Source organism: Sardina pilchardus, chromosome 13 (genome assembly GCF_963854185.1).
Source record: "Sardina pilchardus chromosome 13, fSarPil1.1, whole genome shotgun sequence".
Lineage (NCBI taxonomy): Eukaryota > Metazoa > Chordata > Actinopteri > Clupeiformes > Clupeidae > Sardina > Sardina pilchardus.
Window position 1 is genome coordinate 9316799 of NC_085006.1, and position 21275 is coordinate 9338073.

Consider the following 21275-nt stretch of genomic DNA (forward strand, 5'->3'; position numbering starts at 1 on the left):
ATACCACAGCACACCTTCTGTGGTGCATACATGCCTCAACGGGTCAGTGCTATTTTGATGGCAAAAAGGGGACCAACACAATATTAGGTAGGTGGTCATTGTATATGGCTGATCAGTGTAGAATGTTGGCTCTGCTCTGCTGGAAAACTGCTGGAGGATCAGAGTAAAAATACAGAGGATGAATATAAACATTACAATTAAAATACAAAACAGCAACAAACAACTGAAGGCCATGCAGAGGCAAGTGACGCTTTGTATGCTTTTGTTCTGATGACGCTTCTTTAGTCCGGAGAGATGTACCGGAGTCGGGCTCTGGTGAGATATTACTTTCAGGCTACAATTTTATGACTAGCCACGAGATGGCGTACACTACAATGTCATATAACATTTGGCCTAGAAAAGCGTTATTGGGTAACCAAGGTTACAAGATATCAGACACTCTAGCTCATTATGAAAAAAAAAATATGTAGGCTACATCTTAATTGCACATAAAAGCCATTTTGTTCAACATATGTCCATTATTAGTCTAAACATCATAAAGTAATTTAATGAATGAATTAAAATGTTATATTGTCCTCGTTTACGGGACAATATTCTTGCTTTCTAGTCGTGCTGTCTAATTACTCCAAACTGAACATTTGGTTTGCATGCGATTTGTAAATGCGGTAGGCTATAGCTTATTCTGTCCATCAAACCATAAGCTCCTCTCCATCAAACCTTACATTTCCTGTGTTCACCATCAGTGTGATATAAAGGGGGCGGGCGGATGAGTGTCAGCGACAAAAACAACATGACGTGAAGAGCGCGTATTTGTCTAGCCGCACCTCTCCATAGTAGGGCGGGGAATCGGTTGTTTGGTCATGGTAAAGGCGAAAAGTTACACAAGCGAACAACCCTGGATTTTGTAATATAAGCATAGGAGATTGACTCTCTATAACCAGAGGTGTCAGATCTTCTGAATTGCACACCAGCTTTTCCAGACATTCTGGATAACCTCTCGAGTCAGTCTGTACAGTTTTAATCTTTACACCTCATCACGCAAAAGCATCAAATACGGTTACTTTTCTGAAATAAGGGGATTCTGTAAAAGTATTTCAGTGGATGAAATTATATGCTAACGCTTACCAGACCGACCGATTCAGATTATCTTCTCTGGTGAAAGATAGTTGTCTTTCTCATTTGCTTTTCTGATCTTAAGAAGCGCGCGTCTTTTTGAAGCTCGGATTCAGCCGCGTATTTGGATACATTGACTTGGTACAAAGAAGACATGGAATTGACTTCAGTCATTTTGACGACGGGTGGCTCGGCCTGCTTCTTTAAATTAGTTAACTGTGGAATTAGCAAACTCTCTATGCCAGAGAGTGCATGTAGAAACGCGTGGAAATGGAGAAACATCTCCACCTCTTTCTTTCACAGTCTCATAACAGGGATATGGGCTGTACTTTGGTGAGTTGCTCATCTGATTGTGGTTTATTCTCTTTCATGTATTTGCAGCGATGCAATGTAGAATTAGAATATAAATTCTGTTGGCATCTTTGTTACCCAAATTTGTCATTCCAATATTGTCCAATTGGCTAATATGCAATAGCTCAGACGTAAAACAATGTGTGCATCTTGAGGTTTAACCTTGTCGTGTGCTCACTCATAGGTTGCCTTACACATCTGTATTGAACACGAATGATTTTGTCTAATATGATTTCCAAAAAGATTGACGACCAACATGTGACAGTTTTTTTTATATTTTATTTATCAGCTTTTACTTGCATCCGCGGATGGCAGAAGACCTGATTGGAACCTATTCCGTTTTCTCCCATGCTCTGGTATCTGTATCAATTGGTAAGTAGGCGGGGAGGGGCAGAGATTTTTTTTGAAGGGGCGTGGGCTCTCTTGTTCATTGTTGTACACACTGGAAGCTCATGGCAATTGTGACTATTTATTCGAAGGCCACGTGGTTCAAAGACAGAATATTTTAAGCAAACGAAGTCCAACTCGGAAGCAGCATACAGCAGCAGCATTCCATAACCACTTTCAACAATGTGCAGTGCAGAATACTCTTTTTGCACTGTGTTTTATAAGGATGCTGAATACAGGAAGTCCTGCTGTTGCATTCTGAGAACCAGTGTCATGACTGGAACATCTGGAAATCCCAAAATTGCATTTTAGACCACTTTTAGACATTTAGACATCTGACACATCTTCGAAGTTGAATGATGAGTGATTCCTGATGCCATCATTTTAAATGAAACATAAAGGGAATGTTCAGTAAATGTTTCATTTTATGGAATATATGCAGGGTGCTGGAGTTCCAGGAATATTTCACGTTCTTGGAAGAATCCCACCCCTAGTCTTGGCAGTGTTGGTAGCACTGGATGTTGTATCAATGGGTGGCTTTATAGTCCGTCCCAGGCACCAAACCTACCATACGTCACGTGATTTTCATAGAATAGGCCATTACTCCAAGCAGACATATTTTCACTTTTCTAAAGCTAAATGATAATTTATCACTGTGCTGTACATGTGGATCTCCCATCACTGCTATCCTTAATGTGATATTGTTAAACACTATGCAGAATACTTCCAAGCAAAACATATGAGCTCGACATTAGGGAGTATTAGTGTTATAGGCTTTACATTTAGCTATATGTCAGTTTGGTCGTATGATTTTCGGGAGATCAAACCTGTATTATTTCCATCTGTATTATAGCCAATCCTTTATGTACTATGTAAATAACCCGGTCATGCCTAACTCCTATGGGCTCACGCCTTGCTTAGTAAATAAAGATAATATGGAAGGGTAGCCTATGTGTTGCTGTGCAAACAAGTTGATAAGAATACAAACAGCAAGGGTTGTGTGACTTTAGAATATCCTCCATAAGGGACACTCCAACTTTGTAGACAACTGAAATACCATCGGGTTGTGTTACCACCTAAAAAAAGTAGCCTTGCTTAATGCAGTTTTGTGTGTAATCAAGTAATCAACCAAACTGGATCCATCAGAGATTAATTAACTATGGTTATGGTTATGGTTATGGTTATTTAGCAGACGCCTTTGTCCAAAGCGACATACAAATAAATAACAATACAAATTAAATTAACAGTGAACAATTACAAACTAGGAAGAATAGTAATATTATCAGTAAAACAATAATTTTAAGCACTAACTTAATGAGAAATAAAACAGTGAAATGAGAATAGCAATCTAATAAGTCACTCAGTTAATTATATATAATAATAATAACTAAAGCATGGTATGGCTAAATTTAAGGACAATAGCAAAATAAATGTCAAATTCTATCAATGGACAAATTATAACAAAACAATATTATACAAACCATAACACATCACAAACTCAAAGGACTAAGTGCATATTAAACAAATATGCCTTAAGACCCCTCTTAAAAGATCCAAAGCTGTTGCTGGAACGGAGAGCACTGGGCAACTCATTCCACCAACACGGAACCACTGAAGAATAGGATCTACAATTTTTGACCTAGCATGTATGGTTGGTCGACATAACAGACGCTCCTCAGAAGATCGCAATGGGCGGTTGGGAATGTACATCGTGATTAAAGAACTGAAGTAGCTGGGAGCAGATCCAGTCAGTGTCCTATAGGCCAGAGGATGTTCTTATAGCACTGTCTGTTATTTAACCAAGGTTGCACTGAGATATAGAAAAAGACCTGCAGAAGCAACAGATTGGAGCCATGACAGTGGAATGTTTCCAATTTGTAGAAAAAACAACAACCAAGAATCCAATTCAGCGCGCATCCTTTGTTCATTTCCTCCATCTTAAAATGCCGTCGCCATGGTTACGCTGGTAGCAGATGGATATAAATAGACTTCTGGAACTGACATCTCCATAACCATCAGTGGTATCGTCATGGTATCTGATATGCCAAAGCTTCATTTTGTAGTGTTTTCCCTCACATATGTTTCTCTTGTACAGGTTATTTCATCTATGACTTCTTTGACATGGTCCTGAACCAGAAACTCAGCCAGTCATGGGAGCTCCTGTTCCATCATTGTGTGGTGAGTAGCCTACTGTGTGGAGAGACACTGCTGCTATTGCACTTTTCATAATAATGGGGTCAGATATCCATCACTGATGGAAGATAAGTAGGGCTAACTGGTAAACAGTAGGCTCTCATAAGTGTTTCTGTTAGTGATCCCGATGTCCATTTAGCTATATGAAATCACTACACGAAAATGTTAGTGCCCTGTCCTGAAAGCGAATAAAAACAAAAAACACACGAAGACAACACTAGATTTCCTTTTTTTAATATTCCTATAAGAATGCAGCTCTTGGCAGTCCAGTGTGTGATTAGCTGGTGTTGCAAGGGAGGTGTTTGCGGTTGCTGGCTATATTAAGCATGCAGGGTGTGGTAAGACTGTGTGGCATCTGCATTGCTTTCGCTCACACCTTTCTGTGAAGGAGAGACCTGCTGGGCTTTTCCATCTAGTGACGTGAAGAAGTGACTCATTCAGAGAGCCTTCATGTGAATTTCTGTTAGCATGTGTTATGGATCTTTGTTGATTAGTCCAACATTATCTGATAAGCAATACCTGTAAAGCCTTCCTGTATGAGAGCTGGGAAGTAGATTAGATAAAGTGAAGGAATGGTAAATCTGTCAAGATTTCCAAACAAGCCACAAGATCATCTGAGATTAAGCAAATTAACTCTTGTAGGTGATATGTAATGCTTCACTGGTCAGTCTGCTATCTGCTCTATGATAACAGAAAGGGTTAAAGCGGTTAGTAATCAAGGATCTTTGGGGATAAGTTATAAGGCTGTTATAAGACTCTGCCATGTAAACAGCAATTTTAGATTGCCTTAACCCAAACAAGGTCATAGTCAGAAAAATAATCAAATGTATTCCAATCCTAGTCACATAATTGAGGCGTGTTGTATGCATGTAGGCCTACAACTTAATCACATTATAACGCCCTATTAGAATTTTCGGTGCAGAAACCTGAACAGAATCAAAGGTCTGTTAGTGATAATTGGACTATGTATGTTACTTGTAAACATGAATAGTTCTGGATATTCTATGAACAACTCATGTAAACTCCATAATCGCATTATTGTCTTATTCGGAAGAAGGTAAATAGAATATTAATGCTGATGCGGGGAGGTCAGTAATCAAGTATCTTTGATTAATGTCCATGTAAATGTAGTGCATTAGATGAAATAGAGGAATAATAAATGTGTTAAGATTTCCAAAACTAAGCCATAAGATCATCTGAGGTAGACATCTGTATTGACCCTGAAAATCAAGCTTCAGCATTAAGCAAATAAACACCTGTAGATGATATAATGCTTCGCTGGTTAGTCTGCTATCTCCTCTGTGATTGGTCCACGGCCATCAGAGTGTCTGTCCCCAGAATGATTATCCAAACATGTCTTGACCAAAGCTCATAAATATCGTGCTAACGATTAAACAATGCTCTTGTTACTTAAGTGACACTCCTCGTTTATGCTCTTGTTACTTAAGTGACCGAGGTCAGTTTATGGGTCAGTTATGTATGCAGGATCAAGGGCACAGTGCATAGTTATCAAACAAGTAGCTGGCACAGTTTGATAGAGTAGTGTTATACACCAAACACAATGTGATCTTAAGCGTGATCTACTGCCTCTGTGAATACCTACAGTCATCAGAATATTGGCGGCATCAGTGTGGTTTACTTAAGGATGTAGTTCTGTCATGTGAGAATGTGTTTATCTCCTAAATGTGATCTAATGAGTTAATAGCCAGAGGACACTTAGTGGTGCCCAGGCCCCAGTTGGACACCGGCGTGTTTTGAATGTGTCACATGGAGGGAGCTGTTGCGTCACCTCTGCATCCAGTCTCAAAGGGGAACAGAGACAGGCTCCCTCTGTGCTTTATTCGGTCGCCCCCTTCTTCTTCCTGGGACCCCATTCATTGAAGTGGCTCGTAGGTTGAGCCAGAGAGCGTGCTGCGGTGTGAGAAACTTTGCCTTTCCTCTTCATCTGTTATCCTCCTCTAGTGGTGTTGTTTTTTTTTATCTTCTGCTTCCTCCAGTCACGCTACAGTGATAATAAACTGTTGATCTTGTCCGTGAAATGTGCCAAAAAGTAAACAAAGAAATGATTCTTTCAATTGGAAATATCCTTTGTGTTGTTTGTAAATCAGACGGTACAATAACACTTGTAGGCATGGTCCCATCGGAGTGGTCCCTGCCGTTTCTTTCCACCTTGTTTTCCTTGTGATGGGTAATCTGGTGCTGCTTTAGAGACAGATGATAAAGGACTGGCAAACTGCTTGAGTTGAAGTGCAGTGAGCAAATCACAAGTCGCTTGGAAACGTTTTTCCAGTTTTCCAGTCTCTCTGGCGATGCAGGGCTGGCCAAGACTTCCCTGCAGTGACTTATGGGGTATTGGCTCTCGGCCAACTGCTCAGAGACCCCCTTATCCCCCAAACTGTGGGGGGAGAGGAAGTTCCACTGCCTGGACCAAAAATAGGGGCTGATGGCTTCCACATCCAAAAGGATTGCAGGAAGGAGCCGATCTCGTTGAAAAGAGAAGCTCAAATACTTTGAACAGGTTATCTTTCCAAAACAAACTGCATTTTGGGCACCCTCGCCGACACAGAAGCTTGCATGTGACAACCTGTGTTGCTAGGCTGTGGCCTCTGTAGTGTTATTCTAGCTCACCCCCTTTTAGCTGAAGCCGTGGAAAAAAGGACCCATTTACTTCTCAACAGGAAAAAAGGGTTATGCCTCAAAACATTGACTGAACCAGTTGGCAAGTGTGTTTGGAAATATCAAGGTTTTAGTGCGCGTGTGGGGATCACCATAGCGCAACATGTTGCACTCTCGGAGAAATTTGAGCGGTAGAAAACAGACGCTGCTAGCAAACCACCGGCACATATCTGAGGTAAAGAAATATGTGAGTTGACTTTTGCTGCATGTTTTGCAAGATGTTTGTCAGTGTTGCCCAGATATAAATGACTATCATCTCTCTCTCATTAAACGGAATTGAGTTTGCTCATTAAATCAGCCTTCGCTGTGGCCGAAGGTCATCACGCGCTTTGAGTGGAGACATGTTCGTGTGCTCTTTGCCTCAGACCTGTGCTTCCCCCGAGTCTCGGGAAGACGTGCAGCACTCCTGACGCTCGTAAAAGTTGAATCTGAGGATATTAACGGCGCATTCCATAAATGACAAGTGATGTAAACGGCCAGAGTGAGTGAGTGAGTCAGATGGCGTGGGTCGACTGCCATCCTTCATTTGAATGGCATGGCATTCATTCCTGAGGTAGAGGAGACTCCTCTCCACTGTGCCCCCAGAAAAAAACCTGAAAACCTGATAGGCCTTCTCTGCTATCACAGATCATCCAGTCCTTTTCTGCAGCCCCCCACCCCCCACCCCCCACCTTCCCCATGTGGCCTGTGGTTGTATAGGGGGAGTCCACTTGTGGCCAGTTATGGTAGCAGAGCAGCAATCTAGACCGAGCCATTTCCTTTCATAAACTTTCAGTGTTTTGCTTTTATTTTTTCATTTTTTTCATAGCGTGCCACAGCACAGAGACAACCCTGGGCAGAAAATAAATGGCGCAGACATGCAAAACAGCATACGTGCTCGACGTCCATATACTGTATGTTCCATGTGGCTTTTACTAAGAAATGCAAATCATTAAACCAGGACTGTCCACTTGAATGGCAGAATTTTGACCACTGTAAAAGGTCTGGTCACACTGCTGAGTCTGTCAGGTTCCATCTAGTTTTGAGCAGGAAGAGAGGGAAGCCCTGTGAAGAGGTGCCCCTATCCCCTCCTATATATCCAGACTCTAGCAGGGACATCTGGTTTCCATATGTCCCTCACTGTGTGCATGGAGATGGTAGACCCCGTGGAGACAGCTTGAACAACAAATCTATCTCACAAACTCGTAGCTCGAACCCCCTCTCTCTCTCAAACACACATGGTCTTAGTTTATGCCACACATGCACACTCCTGACTTAAGTGAGACTACTAAACATGTTTTCACTGTCAGCTCTGATGCTCCTTTCATAGTACTCATGACACCTCAGAATCCTCTACACCATGCTTAGTAAGCCTCTTTCCACACACACATACTCATTGTTAAACGGATAGTTACGGTCCTTGATTATGATTGTCTGAATCGCATGCGATGCCATTCAAACCTAGCGCAACCTTTCATGTTGACTGCATTTGATTCTGCATTACTGCACCACCACAAACTGATTCAAGAGTTGCTGCATCTTGGCAGAAAATATCTATTGTTCTTTGTTGCTACTAATAATAACAACGGCCTTAGCTGTTCTAAAATCACTAGATCCCACGACCTCTTGGGGCTTCTTGCTTAATTATTCACTCACTTCCATCAAACTCAAGTATGAAATACCTGTGCCGTGACACACCCCGATGCCCAAACCCCCGGCAGAACACACCCATGCAGCCTCACCCTTCCAGCTTTCTGCATTTTAGGCGCCTCCGTTTAGGATAAGGGCTGTGACAACGGAAACATGGAGTGGAAATTTTTAAGAGGTCACAGAAGAAGAAAAAGTCACACTGACGCAATCTGTCACATTCCGAACAGGAATTTACCTACACGGTCACGGACATAAGAACGTAAAGTGCTTAGGTGCTTCATAAGGTTTGACTGCTCAGGGACTTACGAGGGTTTGACGCCTACTTTTTGTCATCTTATATGCTGTTCCTGTTCCTTTTTTTTGAATCACTGTGGTCACATCTCAGAAATGTGGTTGTGATTGGTCACACATGCCATCAGGATATGTAATAACGTAGTACTTAGATGCACTCAGTTTAAAGAGCCTAGCCCTTATGACGAGACTCAAAGATCAGCTTGACTGTTGTATACACTATCTGTGACTGGACGTCTGGCTGATCTATAGGCTCTCCACCACACCCTTGAATAGAATAGAATAGAATAGAATAGAATATATACTTTTTTGATCCCGTGAGGGAAATTCAGTTCTCTGCATTTAACCCAATTTAACCGAATTAGTGAACACACAGCACACAGTGAACACACAGTGAGGTGAATCACACAACCATCAAACTCTGTCACTCTGTCTGACCAAGTGTCAGTTGAGTGTTAGCCAAGTTCCTAAAATTAGCACACTGAAGTAAAAATGGCCACTGTCAAAAAGTGTTTTGTTATTATTTTTTGTCATTGTTTTCATAGTTGAGTCCCTCTCTGGAAAAAGTAAATGGTACTCCACACACATGTGTCAGCTGTTTTGTTTTATTTGAGCTCCATATTAATGCTGAGCTGTGTGTGCTTAAACCACATCATATGCTGTTCCATTTGAGTTCAGTTACCTTTCTCAGCTACGCGAAGAATCTGTTGAAAGTCCTGCCATTTGCATACAATATATGGAATGTAGCCAATCAGGGAATCATTTAGCTTTGGGTGATAGCTGTATCTTCAAAAGGGATTTTCTCAGGGGGGGATTTCTTGGTACCGGACACAGTTCCATTTTGTATAGAGGATTTCTGTGACTGTATGTATGTATTTATAGTCTTTGTCCGCGCAATGCAACTCTGAGCTCAAGCCGAGGTGATGTCAATTTCTTATATATTTTGTGTTCTCATACTCCTTGCCCCACCCAGTGCTTGAGAATCACAACCTCTTGTCTTGGCACTGAGTCAGCTGAATGCTTCACAGATTCCTACTCCCAAACATGTGTGGTTCCTACAGCAACCCTCCGGGAACTATTGGTGTTGAACCTAATCGTGTTGATAGAAAAGTCTGATAAAATATTGATGTACATAACAATTGCACAACAATGATTTTGCTTCTAGAAAACATTAGTCTCTGACCTTTGAAAAATGAAGGGAGCGGTCATATCTGTTTTCATAGTTGAAGAGAAATTTCTCAGAAATCACTCCATTAAGCTTTTACTGCTTATTAGGTGAGTCATAGAAATGTACTCCAATCACAGTTTCCACCTGGCAACCTGGGGTGATGATAAAAAAACACAATGGCAATCTCTACTGTTGCCTGTTAAAATTATGCATGTGAACAGCGCCAATGTTTGTTTTATGGGGAGACCCACTACATTATTTTCCTATTCCTCAATAACCCTTCAGAATCAGGATTGGTGCTGGTATGTCTTTCTAACTTCCTCTGTAACAGTGCTCCAGAAAACACTGGTATGTGTGTTTGTGTGTGTGTGTGTGTGTGTGTGTGTGTGTGTGTGTGTCCAAGGTTGTTTCTAACCCCCAGCCCACCCCTATAGCCATATTGTGTGTTATCGGCCCTGCTTTGGGCCACCAGCATGCGCCTCTCTTCCATCAGTGCACTTTGACCACGCCGTGTTTGTGTAAACGCTTCCACTGGGCTATCCATCATCGCTGATGGAGGGGAAGCCAGGAAGTTTACTGCGCTTCAGGCAGGAGCCATTTAAAGCCTGAGGCCATTTCCCCTTCCACTCCACTTCAGCCATTTGGAAGATGACGCTGCTCAAGTTACATCTGTCGTCCGACAAATACCAAGGTGTTGACTTGGTACATACCTTATTGGACTGGTTCTATGATGGAGGCGGGGGGGTAAACAATTAGCTTTGGGGGTAAACACAAAGCTAGTTGCGCAAAAGAACATTTCCAGCTCTTCATACCAGAGGTATGAGAGAGAGTGTGTGTGTATCTCTCTGTATTGCAAGTGGTTTTTCCACTTTTTCATTGAGGTGAAGTAAGACATGACTCCCCGGAGAAGGCAACACCCTCTCTCCCACACATTAACACTCGCCGCCCACGACTACCGTATCTTTAACAAATCACCACTCTCGTTACACCCCACTAGTTGCTATAGGGATCGTTGGCTCACACCACTGCAGCACGCGTTCAACAAACACACACACATCTCACACCATCTGGTGCCCACTAAAAACCTATATGTGTTCTTGGCATTATGCTGTGTGTGTGTGTGTGTGTGTGTGTGTGTGTGTGTGTGTGTGTGTGTGTGTGTGTGTGTGTGTGTGTGTGTGTGTGTGTGTGTGTGTGTGTGTGTGTGTGTGAGTGTGTGAATGTGTGTGAGTGATGCCTTCTTTGTTATATTTAGTGTGTGGAATGTTAGGGATGCACAGGGCCTGTCCTGTGTTTATGTTAGCCTGGAATCACAGGCCTCAGTTCTGCACCCTCCTGCTGATCCTGGATAGGAGGTGTGTGTGTGTGTGTGTGTGTGAGTGAGTGAGTGTGAGAGAGAGAGAGAGAGAGAGAAGGAGGGAGAGAGAGAGAGGGAGGGAGAGAGAGAGAGAGGCATTTGGATAAGTGTGTATGTGTATGTGAGGCATTTGGAGAGAGAGAGAGAGAGAGAGAGAGAGAGAGAGAGAAGGAGGGAGAGAGAGAGAGGGAGGGAGAGAGAGAGAGAGGCATTTGGATAAGTGTGTATGTGTATGTGAGGCATTTGGAGAGAGAGAGAGAGAGAGAGAGAGGCATTGACAGAATTGTGCGTGTGTTTGTGTGTGTATGAGAGAGAGCAGCATTGTGAAATGTGTGTGTATGTGTGAGGCATTGTCTGAGTGAAGCGGCTCTTGATAGGGCAGAAGATGAAGGCCCATGCTGCTTCGGCCTCGCCACCTGCTTGCTCACACCTGTCCCCGGGCCATCCACCTGTTGACAGATAAATGGCTCCTTGACTTCCCTCCCAGCAGCACTACCTGTCGAACTGGCTGGGCCAACTGCAAGGCGAGGTGATTTCTCTCCGCCGCTGAAGAGGTTATTCTCAGACACTCTGACCGTAACTTGGGCAACTGGTTTCATTGTCTTGAGCTCCCCCGCCCCCCCCCCCCCCTTCTCTCCCAGTCTCCCTCTCCTCAGCCCTCTCCCTCTCTCTGTGTGAGACGCAGGGTTGGAGACCCTCGCCGGTGCCATGAGTTGTGGTAATTGACCCCGTAGGGAGATCTGATGGGAAACAAACACACGTCTGAATTCCCTAATGTACAAGGTGACACAAGGGGCACTTCTTCATACTTCTGAGGAGTTATTACATCAACTTAACGATCAATGTATGCTTCAAAATAGCATTAAAATCTTTCAAATCTTCAACAATGCCATTTTAAAGAGGCCAAAAAACAGGATTTCTTTCTTTTAGGCTTCTGGTGGTATTTCTTGTGTATTTCAGGCAGGACCTTGGGGAAATGTAAAGACAAGGGAAGTTAGGTCTTATTTGGAACAAAATAAACATACCCTTAGTCCATTTTTTGGTCACTCCAGAGGTGCTTTCTTTGAGCAGCTATATACAGTATACTTGTGAAACTCAAACCAAAAGAAGCATACAAAATTGTTCAGTTCATCCCAAAGCAAGACAGATATATTATTGAATCAATCTATTGCACTACCTCTCAACCAATTTGTTACATAGTTACTTTAACTCTAAAACGGTTAGTTCCCGTCCTTGATTATGATTGTCTGAATCTCACTCAATGCCAATGTAAAACACAATCCTTCACGTTGACCGCATTTGATTCTATATTACTGCGGCATTCAACGCTGCGATACAAAAGTTGCAGTTGCTGCATCTTGCCATTGCTCGGCAACCGTTCCGATAGAAGAAATATGTAAACGATTCTTTAAAAATTCTCGTTGCTGTGCCCATTCAGCAATGTGTCCAACAGCGCCCCTTTAGTTGTTCTAAAATCACTGGAACCTATGGCCCCTTGGGGCATACAATGTATATATTGTCCACGGTGGCCAACAGCATGTGGCCTTAACAATAGCTGATCCATTCCAGTCTGTCAGGTGAGCATTAGGCTCACTGCACAAGACTGTGTGTAAGTCCCTGTTGTTCCCCTGGCTGACTGGCTGGTGTGGGGAGAGAGTGAGAACACTCCCATGTTTTCACTTGTGTGTTTTTGGCAGGATTACGGCCGCTAGACTAGGGCTTCTGCGGCCAGTCTTATGATGGATTACTGGGGTAAGACTGCTAATGCTGATTCACTCCAAGTGTCTGCTCCTGTCAGCAGGCAGTGGGGTTGTGTGGATTACTACTGCAGGCGCTCAGGAGGAGGACGGACGGACGGAGGGGGGGGGGGGGGGGGGGCACGGTGCTGGCCAGAGGGGGCATTTATGACCACCCTCACTGATGGGCAACTGGCCCAGCCACTGGCCACCTGCCCCTTTAATCTACCCCCTGGCTCAGTCCAGCGCGTGCGTTTCACCAGTATTGAGCGTGCCACAGCAACGTCATCGTCATGGTGTTGACTGTCCTGGATTGTGGTTTCGCAACACCAACCATGTTTCTCCTGTGTGTTGCATGTTGTGTTGTCCTGGTCTATGCATTAGTAATGTCTCCCTGTCATGTCTGTCACAAAGAGGGTGATAATACCAGTCCCTTTGTGGCTCTCATTTCAAACAAGATGTCGGGGGGAAGGAGTGCGTTATGCTTTGATGTGATTGGCATATATATATATATATATATATACTGTATATAGGCTCAAAAGATCTCAACGTCTTTGTCAAGAATAAAAAATCCTTTTGATATCCTTTAGCCAGTAATACATATATAAGGACTCACATGCTGGACTTTGATACATGACACCAGATCTTAGTTTTGTATGCTCACGTGTGACTTTTGTGTAAGCCTTTAATTGTATGTCGTGATTGTCAATGATTACCCAACTCCCAAGGTCAGGCAGGAAATTATAGTCCATGCATTCAATGGTCCCTGTCTCTGCCCACCACAAACGACCTCCATGAGGGCAATAAACAGATCCAGAGATAGGTTACATCAATTGTCTTGAGAACACTTAAAAGTGTGGTTGGGAGGGCAGGTCAATAAAATGTCCAACATATATAACATGACAGTTGAGCCCTTATCAGAGGATTTTATAAGGTATGTAATTGCTCTCCTCACTTCCCCTCTCTCTCTCTCTCTCTCTCTCTCTCTCTCTTTCTCTCCCACTCACTCTCTCTCCCTTCCTCATAGAGATTGATTCCTTTGAGCATAGATAAGGCAGGTTGAAGATAGCCTGTTATGGAAGTGTACACATTTATCTGGCTGTGTGTTTGGGGTGTAGCCTGGGGTAGGGCGGGCACCTGAGACTTGTGCAAGGAACCTCTCTGACCTCACCTGACCCTGAGATAGTGTAGAGCTTTGAGCTGGCCTTAATCAGATTTCCTAGGTCCTTCATACAAAAGGTGCATTTGTGAGAGAGGGTTTTATTTAGTTTTGCTTAAATAAATTGGAGCATACCTATCATTTGCCTTGACTTGCCTTGTCTTTATTGTTTCTTGTGGTTATACACTATCACTTTTTATGGATAACATAAACACCTCAATATACTGTAGGTGTGTGTTCATCTTTGTGTGTTTCTTTGGGTGTGTTTGGTTGTCTGTGTGTGCAGATCTACATGTTGCATGTTGATCTCCATGTGTCTGACGTGTTGGGCGGTACGTGATGGGCATTAAAGTTGCAAGCCGTTGCTCACATTTCAACTCCCCCAACCCTCCCCCTATTGTTTGCACGCTTAGCTCTGGCAACAAGCAGATTGTTCGTATTCCAAACAAAACCTCGGCACCAGTGCAACAGTCACATGCTCCTGTCCCCTATATACCCCTCCTCAGGGGGCCCTCGGAGAGCAAGACATGTGTCCCTTGTGTGAGGTATGTCACAGTCGCTGCGGCGGTGTTGGCGTGCCACGGGAAAAGCGGTGTCAGGGTCTCTACAGAGGTGGCTGAGGTGGACATTCCTCCGTGCCCTAAAGGGGCCACATTGCTCGAAGTTACAGGGTACAGGGACACCATCACTTATAGGACAGAGTCAGACATTATATTACACAAGTGCATGGTTGACAGGCTTGACTGTTATTAGAGTGATGTTACCAAGGTATGAGCGCCTGAACATCTGCCAACGTTGTTGCTTCTCACAATGTTTCATCTTCTTGATAGGTGTCAGCAGACTTATTGTGATGAGTCCTTTGGAATAATGTTTGTCTTGTTGTTTTTCAATTGTGGTAAGATGCCAATGTGGTTAGACTGTTCCATGGAATAGCATGTGTGACCATGGCATTTTGTGAACTCAGATGATTGGCACTTGCCATGTTTATGGATGGTCTACTTATTTTGAACTAAGCATACGTAGCCTATAGTTTACTTTTTGTGTACTGATCAGAGATACACTCAATTGAATTATGAGTGTATATAATTATACATAAAGGTTTAAGTACATGTACCTATACTTGGTACTTAAATATACTTAATACTTACACTCATGGAGAAGTCTAAGCCAGACAGGTTGCATGCAGATTCTCATTTAATTTCATTTTTATCCACTTAGCTGATTCAGTAAACTTCTATTTTACTTAGGAAAGTATACTATTGTGAACATGAAAAGTCGGGCCAGAAATGTATATCAGCAGTTGGTGGGAGTGGTTCAGGAGGTAGTAGAGTCGTTCAGGGATTGCCAAATTGCAGGTTTGAGCCCAGCTCCTCCAGTCACACTTAACACTTAACCCCAAAAGTACCTGATGTGGCAGTTGGCAGCCTACGCCATTGGTCTGTGTATAATATAAATGCAAATAATATAAATAAGCAATATAAATGCAGTTTATTGCTAAACAGTACAACTATCACTTGAAGTGCACCTAAAAGTGTACTACTTTTATGCCTTAAAAAAACGTATACTGAAAAGGTGTGTTATAAGTATATAATTAGTATCCTCACTAGTTTACCTAATATAGTTCTCAATACTTACGAGTTTGTTATAAACTGAAAGTGGGCCAATTTAGTCCAAAGAGGTATTAACATAGTACATGTACAAGTGTACCACAAGTACATTTATACTAATAAACTTACTACCTAAACTAAACTTGGGAATTATACTTCAACTGCACTTGATAAACTTGTTTACTTGATAAAATGAACTTACGAGCCAGTAAAGAACCAGTGTTCCGCTTTCAACAAGCAAATGTACTCTGGCTTTATGGCAATAAATGCATACTGTCGGCTCAGATTCAGATGAATTTTGAACATGAAGTAACACGCCTTCAACACTTTTCAGTAGGCCCTAAATGAACTGTAAATGTGTCAGTCTCTTAATGAAAGGCTTAGGGCTAATGTAAACTAATGGGATTGACCTTCTTCTTACTAATTTTTTTCTATTTTCAAATGAATTGTAGATATTTGAAATGGAAGTAGATCAGGACAAATGGAGCTTTTTACAGTATTTTTTTAAAAAAGGAGTGTTGCCGTAATATAGGTCGTTTCAACTTATTAACTTCTTCATGATATGAATAGCACATATTTTACACTTAGCTTCATGTGAAAAGGAGACGCACATGGCTTAGTTTAAAAACAGGTTTCCAACCAGTTTCACATGTGACATGCTTTTTTTCCAGAAGTAAAAAAAGATGTAAATATTACACTTGAATGCCTTTAGTTTCCCACTGTTGAGTGGGAGGAATGAGCTTCAAACAATGACATAGATAAATATTATGATTTAATATTCAAATCCTGACCTCAATAGGGAATTCTAAAATAGCACTTTGTGTTGGGCGCCGCTATAGTGTATTGATCAATTCAATCACAACTGCAAGTGTCTGTGGGCTTGCACTACAAAACCTGACACATAAAATTAGTTCTTCCATCACAGACCTTTTCATTCGGGCTCTTGCAATCCTCTTCTCCCAAACACACACGTGCACATTGTATGTTTTAACGTGTATACAAACTTGTATATCAAGACTGAAGTCTCATACATGATTAGCTAAATCAGAGCCGATGGCCCACTTGGTCATGTAGAGCAGGTGTCGGTGGAGGACAGGTGCATTGTAGGGGTCATGAGACGGACTGGAAACCCCTGAACTAAATGAGTGACTAGGCGTAATGTGCAGACCTAGAAAATGGCCACTGTCTTTTTTTCACCTGACCCAATTAAGTGCACGCAAGATAGATCCATAACTTCGGCGATGGATAGTTTGGAGATTGAGTTAAAGGCCTAAGGTAGAATAAATGTGTTTCTGGTAGATCTTAATCATACATTCAAATTCTGTCTTCTTTATTCTGTCTGAAATAATTTACTATGCTTGGTTGAAAGTTTTTTTGAAGTGAAATACTTCTTCACCACTGAATTTCCTTTGGAGATAAATAAAGTACTCTGTTTATCAATTTAATGTCAATTCAATAAATCCTCCTATTACATCTTCTTTTTTTGTTCACGCTCCAGGACCTTGATTAAGTAAACCACACAACATGTTTGTGCAGGGAGGATGTGTCACCCACCCCCCCCATCCCCCCCCCCCACCACGTTAAACTGGTTCCTCACAGCAGAACTTGCCCTGATAAAGCTGAGCTATATAGTTGACGTATCTCTCTCTCTCTCCTTGTGTGTGTGTGTGTGTGTGTGTCTGCAGGTGATCACCTGTTTTGGGATCTCTGTGCTCAGCTGCCGCTACGTGGGCTTTGCGGTGGTGGCCCTGCTGGTGGAGATCAACTCCGTCTTCCTGCACCTGCGCCAGGTGCTTCGCATGGCCAACCTGTTCAAGACCACCGCCTACCGCGTCAACAGCATGCTCAACCTGGCCACCTACATGGTGTTCCGCATCGCCACGCTGGCATGGATGACCCGCTGGCTGGTGCTCAACCGCGACAACGTGCCCCTGGTCAGCTACACCGTGGGCAGCGTGGGCCTGGCCATCATGACCGCCATGAACATCGTGCTCTTCTACCGCCTCACGCACAGTGACTTCCTCAAGGGCAGCCGCGACGCAAAGAAGGAGAAGGAGACATAGGAGGATGAGGGTGGTGGTAGTGGTAGTGGTAGTGGTGGTGGTATGGCGCCATCTAGTGGCCATGTCTACCAGATGCCTGCTTCCACACCTCCAGTGCTATACAAATCATCCTTCCCTCCCTCCCTCCCAGGCGTCCCCTACCTACCTCCCATCCCATCCCTCCCAGGACCCTCAGCAGTTACATGACAGATGACAAGTCATTTAGAAGACTTGGAGCCTCCCAAATCGTGTGGCCTTTTGACTCTTCTGCCTGCCCTGTTGTCTTGAAGGAATTAATGAACAGCTTGTTATGGGTTCTATACCACAGTGTGGGATGGACTCCAATGAGCATTTAAACCAATCATGACTAAAACAAAATGAGGTAAAGTTAGAGGTAAAAAACAAAGTCGATTCTCAGTCCTGTTGCCTTGAATATACCTGTAATGAATGGTTCACTGACAGCTCTTTCTGAAATGAATATTATATGAAATGGATAGATATTATTTAGTTCAGTGCCTACATATTGCAAATTCCCCCTGCCATTTCCCTGCACTGAAAACTTAACATGAATTATACTCAAATGTATTTTATTATTTTACTTTCATGATACAATTTAATTTAAATTTAAATTTAAATACTACCAATCCCCTTAAGTACTTACATCTGCTACCTCAACCACATGTAGCAGTTAATAAGCTCCAACTGCTTTTCCATTTTCACACACTTTCCTTTTCATGTACAAGTTTAAAATTCTTTCTTTCTTTTTTCTTTCTTTCTTTCTGAAGACTGTAACCTGTGAGAATTTCTACAAAAGTATCTCTTTTAGTTTGGCAATGTGACACAGCCAATTTTGAAGTGACCACTGGAAAATAGCTGCCTGATGATTGAAGTGATTTTGTGCTCTTCCCTTTCTTTGGTCACGTTTGCTCGTCCGATGTGAGAACGGACAACAATCAGACCATTGAACCGACTGACAGAGAAACTGAGAAATGCCTCCTGTTTCAGAGGTCCTATTGTGTCGATGTTCAAATCTAAATGCTGGAGCTGTGCTGGTTATCCTAACTAGTGCTATGGCTACCACTGGAAACCGGGGGAGGTTGTCATTCTCCCTGCGATACTGACCACAAGCGATGCCAGGTCGTAAAGCTGGACAGCAAGCTAAGCAAAGAAAGATGAAAGCAGACGTGATGATCTTCTGTTAAATAGATACAGTCTGTAGGTGGCGCCCTCCGTACATACTAATACAAAGTGACCTCATAACAGTCTCAGCCAAGATATCTGTGGCCATGCAGAATCCTCCATCAAGCAACGTAGTAGACCTAATGCCTAATGTGCTCTAAACATTTTTGTAACAATGCTCTTTTGCCATTTTTTTACATGCGTAATTTATTTGTACTCGAGTGAAAGTTTGTGATAATATGTTAGATGATAGAATACATTGACATGAATTGCCCTTTTGAACACTTAAATGGCAATGAGGAATAATGTTATTTCTTGTGTTGTTAAAGATGTAAAGTGTGAAGTAAAGGAGTAAAGTACACTTTGAGTGTATGTGAATACTGTTGGCATTGTGTTAGATAATACAGCCAAAGCACTTCTGTCAATTGAGGGGGGGAACAGTTATCTTGTTACAAGACAAACTGTGTCAGATTTGCCATTTCCTTACCACTGAGTGACTCCCAACAAGCTTTTGTAATCAAGTGAAGTAGTAGTAATTTGTTCAATCAAAATATGTCCATTAGACAATGAAGTGTTTAATCTATTGTTTAGTCCTTTTATGGTTTGCATCCTCTTGAGCAATTTATTTGGCAGCTTTATTTCAAAGTGTTTCTTATCCTTGTGCTAAAACAGGATATATAGGATATTGTAATTTCCTTTATCACTAGGATTGATCTCTACCTTGCTGTACATCACAGCTAAATTGATAGTTTCATATCGTGGAACAGTAGTGAAACATAGCCGATACCGACAATATTGGTGCACACTTGAACGCTTTGTTTACTATGAGAGGTTTGACTCATTCTTTACGACCAAAGTCACTCACTAGGGGCAGTCGGCCCACGCTCAGTTCCTATGGTTGATCTCTAGTGATGTCCTGTCGCTTGTGCTTTATTGTGTTTGTTGTTTTGCTTTGTTTTGTTTTCTTTGCGGGTGACTGTGTGAAACAAATGCACAAGACAAAAGGTGAAGGCATTCTGAATGCGCAAAAGGTTTAGGTCTACAAAGCCATGCGAGTAAGAACACACTTATGCTGGTGCTGTCCACTTCCTGGACAGCACCCAGATATCAACTGGTATTTTCATAGTGGTGTGTGTGTGTTTGTGTGTGTGTAAAATGTAAATAGCATAATGTTATTTTCTTGATTGAATTATGGTTTTGTAATTAATGAAATCCTGGTTTATATGACATTGTTTTATGTTAAATGTAAAAATAAAATGTTATTAACACTGCCAAATTTCTTGTGTGCAATTTGTTGACCACAAAACATAAGTACTAGCCCAGGCCTACCTCTTATTTATTCTGAAGAATTACAGGACTATATCCTATTTTTGAAATAACTGAAAAAACATCATTAGAAAACCATACACACTCTAAATTGCTGGACCACAGTGCAGCATATGCGATGCTGTGTCTTCCTTTCTAATTTTTTTTATGTGTAAGGACTTCTTGATATGGACAGGTACCATTCAGTGGCCAGATGGTTTCAGTCGCCTGTGCTGAGCTGTCCATTGTTCAGACTAATTCATTTCATGTGATATCTGCTCCACAGCTGACCCCTGAAAGGTTGCAGTAGTAGTATGGCTGCATCCCTATAACAAGGGAGCATGTGCATATCAGTGTCTGACTATCCAACAACCTTGAGTTACCTCACACATCATCATTCCAGTTGAGTTAGATTCCTGCAGAGAATTTCACTCCATTATTAATCTAGCGTAGCTGCATTGCATATTCACCAGAGGTAGCCAAAGTGATGAGCCTAATTAGCGCCCGAGCACCCAAATCCAAATTGTTTCTCTAAGGATTCTTATAATTTGTTTCTTTTGTGCCAGAGACTGACTTCTTTTTTAGAGGGAGTTCCCTTGACAAAACTCATGTCACTATACAGAGTCAGAGACTGATAAATGTATCCCTTATTTGACCCACACATGACCCACACACACTGGCTCTCCCTCTCTCTCTCTCTCTCTCTCTCTCTCTCTCTCTCTCTCTCTCTCTCACACACACACACACACACACACACACACACACACACACACACACACACACACACACACACACACACACACACATACAACAGAAAAATAACTGGTAATAGATGTCTATAGCTATATGATAATGTATAATATAGGCTACTTCTGGTGTTTCGTACCACCTCAATAACATACACACCCTCTATAGTGATCCTATAGTACAGTCTTGTAGTATTTATATAGCATGTCCCAAATACTCTAGCAATTCCAAAAGACTCCATTTGTCCCAAAATATAAGGGTCTTATTTCTAGGCTATGTAGAGCGCTATGTACCCTTCCTCTCGAGTCTCCAAGGGCTTAAAAGGTGACACAGAC

General features: G+C 42.2%; 1 protein-coding gene across 1 annotated transcript; it reads left to right on the forward strand.

Moving 5' to 3' along the window:
* Positions 1–903: 903 nt before the first annotated feature.
* On the forward strand, positions 904–20158 carry tlcd2 (TLC domain containing 2). Its single transcript, XM_062553018.1, has 4 exons — positions 904–1446; positions 1754–1836; positions 3947–4029; positions 17353–20158. The coding sequence occupies exons 1-4, from the start codon at positions 1268–1270 to the stop codon at positions 17728–17730; spliced, it is 723 nt and encodes a 240-aa protein (XP_062409002.1). The 5' UTR covers positions 904–1267; the 3' UTR covers positions 17731–20158.
* The last annotated feature ends 1117 nt before the right edge of the window (positions 20159–21275 follow it).